This window comes from Mastomys coucha, chromosome X, assembly GCF_008632895.1.
Source record: "Mastomys coucha isolate ucsf_1 chromosome X, UCSF_Mcou_1, whole genome shotgun sequence".
NCBI lineage: Eukaryota > Metazoa > Chordata > Mammalia > Rodentia > Muridae > Mastomys > Mastomys coucha.
Window position 1 is genome coordinate 150,903,965 of NC_045030.1, and position 7,083 is coordinate 150,911,047.

Consider the following 7,083-nt stretch of genomic DNA (forward strand, 5'->3'; position numbering starts at 1 on the left):
CAGCGGGAATCTCTGCATTTTCTGTGGTGCAACACATAATTTTCTCTGTCTCTGAGGCCATGGCGGAGACCCGTGTACCAGTTCTGGGTAGCAAGCAGGTGGAAGAGAGCTGTGGAGTAGAAAAAAAAATCAGGGGAAGAAAAGCACGCATGTGCGTGCTAAATAAAACAAAAACAAGAACCCCCACCCCCAACAACAAACTGCAATAACAACAACAAAAAAAAAACAAACCCGAGAGAACTTGACGAAAAGCGTGCTTCAGAGAAAAGCGGCGGTCAGCAGCAGCGGTCAGCAGCAGCAGCGGCGGCGGTCAGCGGCGGCGGCGTCTGAGGCTCCTCGTCTGAGGCTCGTCGACGTCGTCTGAGGCTCTACAGTGTTTCCGGAGGAGTTTATAGGTGTTTCCGGAGGACAAGATGCATGCGCATGCGTTGAATGCGTCACTGGATAGTCACTGGGCACGCCACTGGATACGTCACTAAACTACGACAGACCATCAAGAAAGCTTCTTTTGCGCATGCCTACTTGATCGCTCAACTTCCTGCAGGCATTGCAGAACTTTCCCTAAGATTCCTGCTATCCTCCAGTCTAGTTATTGATTGAATATAAATTTCCCATCTAGGTTCCTTACTGAACTTTTCTATATTTTATTTCAGTTGATTTCTTTCCTACCGTCTGCCAGGCTTATGTCAGATCTAGGAAAAAAGAAAGTCTATTCCTTTAAAATTTTAAGCTGTGTGTCTGAATATTAAACAAATATCCTACTGGTGAGCTTCATACTCTCAGCCCCATTATAATTGTTTATTTCCCTTAATATATATGCCAACAGTTAATATCAGTAATAGTTGATTGTTTCGCCCTTTAATATATTTAAATAAATAAATACATGAAACTTTCAACTACTCCCATTATTAAGTATGTTTTTTAAATTATTAATGTTAACTTTTAGTCTTAACATGTTAGATAAGGAAAATTTCCCGATAGTAAACTTGCATTTTCAAAACTTTCCAATATTAAATCACCTTTTCATTCTTGAAATATGCCATATTTTCTGCTTTATTGCAATACATAATATAATATAATATATCATGATATATTACATATATTTATTGTATATATTCATATAACATAACCAGATATGATATATAATATATAAAATATAAATATATTATATAATTAACATACAATATTTTATACATATTATAAACATGTTATATAGCATATATATATGCTATATAACATAGTATCTTTATTATATATATATATACATAAAAATATATATTATATATACATCTGCTGTATTTTCTTAATAAAACAAAACTTAATTTCTGCTAGGTATTAGAGGGTCTATGTCTATGTTCTCAATTTTGAAGGTGGAGGCAGAAAGAAGATGTAGTTTAAGATGAGCCTGAACTACATAGTGAGACCATATGCCAAAGAAGAAAACAACCAAAAAAACCCCAAATCCTCTATATATTATATCCTCTATTATATAATATCAATCAATCAATCAGTCTATGGCAAACAAATAATGAGAAAAAAGCTTAGCAGCTTTTTGTATATGATCTGAAAAGTTTATGCTAAAATTTTCTTTTCCTTTTTGACTCTCCTTCTGATAAAATATGTATGTATATGGAATAAAAATTGTGGAGAAAAAACTGAGAATACTTTCTTTCTGAGTACTATGCATGCAGTATAAAAGTGAACTTTTAAGTTATGATAGTACTTTGCAAAGTTAATGTTACCTGTTGTATATATCAAAATATCTGCCTTAATATAAACATTACTAGATAATAGTTATTATATAAATAAACATGGTTCATGATGTATTATAACTGCATTGTACTATAATATCAATGGAAAATGGCTATTATGACATTCAGCTGTTATTTAATGTTTAAAATGTGCTTTATATAAGGGGTACATTTTTGACTATTATGGCATATATTATCACACTTTATAATCTTTTTTAAAGAAAACAATTTATGGGGCTGGACAGATGGCTCAGCGATTAAGAGCACTGACTGCTCTTCTGAAGGTCCTGAGCTCAAATTTTAGCAACCACATGGTGGCTGACAACCATCCATAATGCCCCCTTCTGGTGTGTGTGAATGCAGCTACAGCGTACTTAGATATAATAAATAAATAAATAAATCTTTTAAAAAAAAAAGAAAATTGAATTATTCTACCTATAAAAATTTTTAGGGGAATTCTTTATCAACTTTTATAATTTCTCCTCTTTGTATTTAATAGTCTGATTAGTTAATTTCAGCTATTTTCCCTTTTTTTTTAATTTTCCCATTCTTATATTCAGTTTTCTGAAAACATTTTTCATAGATAAAAAAACCCCACTGATAAAATTTTCTGGATATCAGATATTATTCACCAATGTGAATACAAATTCTGTCAATAGCTATAATTTCCTGTTTATCAGATATTATTCACCAATCTAAATAATAAGTCCTATCAATAGCTGTTTCTTCCTGTTGCTTAATGTTTCTTTTTCCAAATAACTTTTAGATTTATCACTCTGGTTCTTCTCTAATATCTCATATTTTGATTCTATATTTAGTAATTATCCCATTATTTCTTTTTAAAAAAGGTTTATTTTGAGTGTGTGATTTATTTTCCCTGTATATATGTATATGCATGTGTGGTAGTTTTGGAAATCAAAAGAGTGCATCAGATTCCCTGGACCTGGAGTTAAGGATGGTTGTAAACCACCATGTGAGTACAGGTCCTTTGTAAGAGCAGCAAGTGCTTTTTAGATTTAACCTTTGAATCATCTCTCTAGCCCCTATCCTATTAGTCCCATCTATTTTATACTTGTTTTCACACTTCGTAAGTTTATTGCCTGACTGACTTATTTCCATTTTTGCAACTGTATATGGCATTGAACTTTTCTTTTAGTAAAGCTTTATATTTACTAAAATGTTATATATTAGTAAGATAATGTCATTAATATTTATGAAGAATGAATCATAACTATCATATAATCAAGTTAAGATTATTAAAACTTAATTACTAATTTTAATTAAATAGACCCAATTTGTACTAAGACAAATTTCTAGATTTTCCTACTATTATTTAGATTTGAGATCTGTAAGTATATGAATTTCTTTGTCAATTTCATGGGCATTTAAAAAGAAATTATCGCCAGGTGGTGGTGGCGCATGCCTTTAATCCCAGCACTTAGGAGGCAGAGGCAGGTGGATTTCTGAGTTTGAGGCCAGCCTGGTCTACAGAGTGAGTTCCAGGACAGCTAGGGCTACACAGAGAAACCCTGTCTCGAAAAAACAAAATAAATAAATAAATAAATATAAAAAGAAATTATCTCCTATGTTCATAACATACAATATGACTTACCTATTTTTATAAAAATAATTATAAGATTCCATGATCTTACTTAATACCATGTTATGAGATGAATATATTATATTTATAATTCTCTTTGTACTTTTCTATTTCATTTGGTGATTGGTATTTCATAAGAGTCATATTATTAATTTTCATGGTACATTATATTCCTTATTATTAACTGACACATTATTTGCATAGAATATTCTGCATTTTTATTTTCCAATATTATAGTAATTTTTAGATAGATTTTTCTAAACATCACAAACTTGGGGTACTTTTAAAATCTAAAGTAAGAGGTTTTTTTTTTAACACAAGAGGGATCAAACCCAGGGTCTCATAGGTGCTACACAAGCAACCTATAGTGAATTATGGCTTACTCAACCTGACATTTTAACAGTAGAGTTGATCTCATTTGTGTTTGGGGTAATTTATAATAATATAAGAAAAATATATTTTGGTTTTTTTTAAGTTGGCTTGTATTATCACTTGCTATAAGGTCTTTTTTCTTTTGCCTGCTTCATGTTTTCATTCAGTATGATCACTTGAAATGTTTAAATGTAGTTTTCAGATCATTTACTGTATACTATGACACTCAAACCGCAATTTCTGACTTAATCTCAAGTAGAGCATCTTATTCACTTCATAAGACAGTAAGAGAATCTTGAATGCAGACTTATGGCTTTTTACTTTACCCATTCCCATTTTTGTTTTTTAAAGAAAAAAAATTTTGAGTCATTTGTATGTGTGAATGTTTTGCCTATATAGCCTGTGGAGATCAATATATTGAATCCCCTGGGCTATGAACCACCACGTGGGTACTGAGAACCAAATTTAGGTCTTCTTCAAGGGTATCAAGAGCTCTTAAAAGTGCTGAGCTTTCTGTAGCTCCTAAAGGAAATTTTACTACATTCTATTTATTTTGTGCATGCATACAACAGGGCATAAACCACAGAACTCAGAGAACAACTTGTAGATGTTTGTTCTCTCCCTCCTGCCATGTAGGACCTAGAAATTGAACTGAGGTCATTAGGCTTGGCAGCAAATGTCTTCACTCACTGAACCATGCTGCTGGCCCCATCTCAATTCCTTTTTGATTCCATGTCAGTTATCTTATACCACAGTCTCCTGTTCAAAAATTCTATTTCCATACTTGCTTAGCCTTAGTTATTCCATTTAGGATTGTGGTAGACTTGTCTTCTGTTCCTTTAGCTGAGACGGATCTGTTTTTCCCACAATGTCTCCCCTCCGTAATTGTTTATCTCCGGGTGAGTTCTTTCTGTCTGATTGAACTCTGACAGTGCTGAAGTTCAGCATCAATCCTTGTACACCATCTTTTCTTCATTCTTGAATTATGATTTATCATGTGACTGGCTTTTCATGTTCTCTCTTGACTTTTGCACATTTCTTTGTATATTTCAGCTAAGTTGACATTCTTCATAGTTGTGGTTTCAGGTTTTGATCATGCCTTTGCTTCAGTAAATATAAAGTGTTCCCTCCTGCTTTTAACTTAAATTTTTAGTATTTTATATTGTTTTTTAAAAATTGCTCTAATAAGGTGAACTTAGTAACCAAATGCTATTTTTCATGAGACTACTTTCAGTAAAACCACAGACAATCAAAACTCAAATAACACAAACATTTAAAAATAATGAAGTCTGTTTATTACCTGCACAAAATATCCTTAGCTGCTGGACTGGTGATATAAGTTGCAAATGGGTGGTAAACAGATCAACAAATGCTCCAGGATAAATAACGAAGAGAAAAATTCCAAAGCCATTAAATCGAACTTGTTCCCTAAGAAAACGTAAAAAATCATATTAACAAAAAGGAATTTACTAATATTATATTTGTCAAGTTAATAATGATGCAATCTTAAAGTTCACTGTAATTCAAATCTTTAAAATTAATCTTCCTGGAGAGATAAAATATATAGAATAAAAACTAATAATCATAACTTTATAATAGTGTAATACAGATTTGGCCTAGTTTCTAGAAAACTCTGGAACACACTTAAAATGCCAAAACTTTAGGATTTTTCTATTGTTGAATATATAAGTAAAATTTGATATAGAGAGAAATATAAGTAAAATTTGATATATAGAGAGAAATAGCTAATAATTCTAAGAGAAATCAATGAAAGGAAGTTATGGTGTATTTTGTCCTATTTTCAGAGGACAAAGGAGAATATATAACTCAAGTATATGATTCAAACACATTCATTTGCCTTAGTTACTATAAATAAGCCTCAAGATTTATTTATGTCTATTTCTGTTCAGCAAATACTAAGATAAGTACATTTAAAAAGAATTAATGGTAAGATAGTCCTTAAAAAGAATAGTTTTCTACCATTTCACTTCTATAAATACATATTATAGATTTAATAGTTTCCTAGGATCAAACAGATACTATTAGGAAAGCATTACCTTAATAGAAATATATAAGACAACTATATAATTCACTCTTTGTTGGTAAGGATATTTCTTAAAAAAAAAAAAAAACATAGATGGTGCTGTGCAGTCTGCTAGTGAAGAAAAGTGATCAGTGGTTTTATCCAGCTGTAAATCTTATGAGCTATAACAGCAATCAGTCTGTTAAGATTATTAAGTGGATAACTACATTTCTGATCAGATTTAGGTCTGGTCTACAGGAGGCAACTCATGCTTGCTAAACATGGACAAAACCCTGTAAGTAGGGAAGTGTAGTTGTTTAATAAGAATGGACAACATAAGCTCAGAAATTTGAGTGCTTAGTCACCAGGGAGTGGAGCTCTTTAAAAGGATTAGAAGGACTAGGGGGTGTTGGAGTAGGTGTTGAGTAGCTGGAGGAAGTGTGTCATTGGGGGTAGGCTTAAAGGTTTCAAAAACCCATGCCAGGCCCAGTCTCTTTCTTTCTGCCTGCCTACCTGCCTATCAGGATATAAAGCTCTCAGCTACTGCTCCAGTGTCATGCATGTTCCCATGTTCCATTGCCATGATGATAGTGGACTAAATCTCTGAAATAGTAAGCAAGTCCCAATTAAGCTAAATAGACATAAAATTAACTATCTTTATATCCATAGATTAGTGATGCTTTCGTCCATTATCAGAGAAGCTTGCTATTCATTTTTCTTTAAGTGGATGGGACTTAATACAGAGATTCACAACTGGTCAAAGTGCAGAGAATAAGTAACTATGGAGTGTTCAGCCATGTATGGGGCATCTATATCACACACCCATTTCCTTGAGGCTCAGAGAAACATTGTGGAGGAGGAGGTAGAAAGATTTTAAGAGCCAGTTTGGGAAGGACTGCTGCAAAACACTGTCTTCCAGATGTAACTTTGTCAGTACACTCATGAATTACAACAGCCATGGCTGCCTGCAGAAGGCCATAAGATCAAACCAATCAACAGTATATCATGGATGGGGGAGAAGTGCTTGAGGTATTTTTCCTAGCTGAGAGGTTACTGGCATTTGATGGTTTCTAGGAGATTGTCAATGCTCCAGTGGATGGCACTGCAACCATGAAGATAACAGGTAGCATTAACTTGACTTAGAGGGTTACTAAGTGGTGTGGGGAGAACTTGGGAGGGAGGGATAGGGATTTGAGAGGAGCTGGAGGCAAGGAATGGGGGATAAAGATGATCAAAATACATTACATATATATGTGGAATTTTCTTTCTTTCTTTCTTTTTTTCTTTTTTGAGACAGGGTTTCCCTGTGTAGCCCTGGCTGTCCTGGAACTCAATCT

The 7,083-nt window shown here is 33.1% G+C and overlaps 1 protein-coding gene across 2 annotated transcripts in view; it reads right to left on the reverse strand.

The window, feature by feature from the left end:
- The window catches only part of Mbtps2 (membrane bound transcription factor peptidase, site 2), a 49,722-nt gene that overhangs the window by 18,731 nt on the left and 23,908 nt on the right, over positions 1–7,083 (reverse strand). For both annotated transcript variants that reach the window (XM_031369982.1, XM_031369991.1), the window contains one exon: positions 5,024–5,151. In XM_031369982.1, coding sequence (XP_031225842.1) covers positions 5,024–5,151 — 128 coding nt within the window. The remainder of the gene's footprint in view (positions 1–5,023; positions 5,152–7,083) is intronic.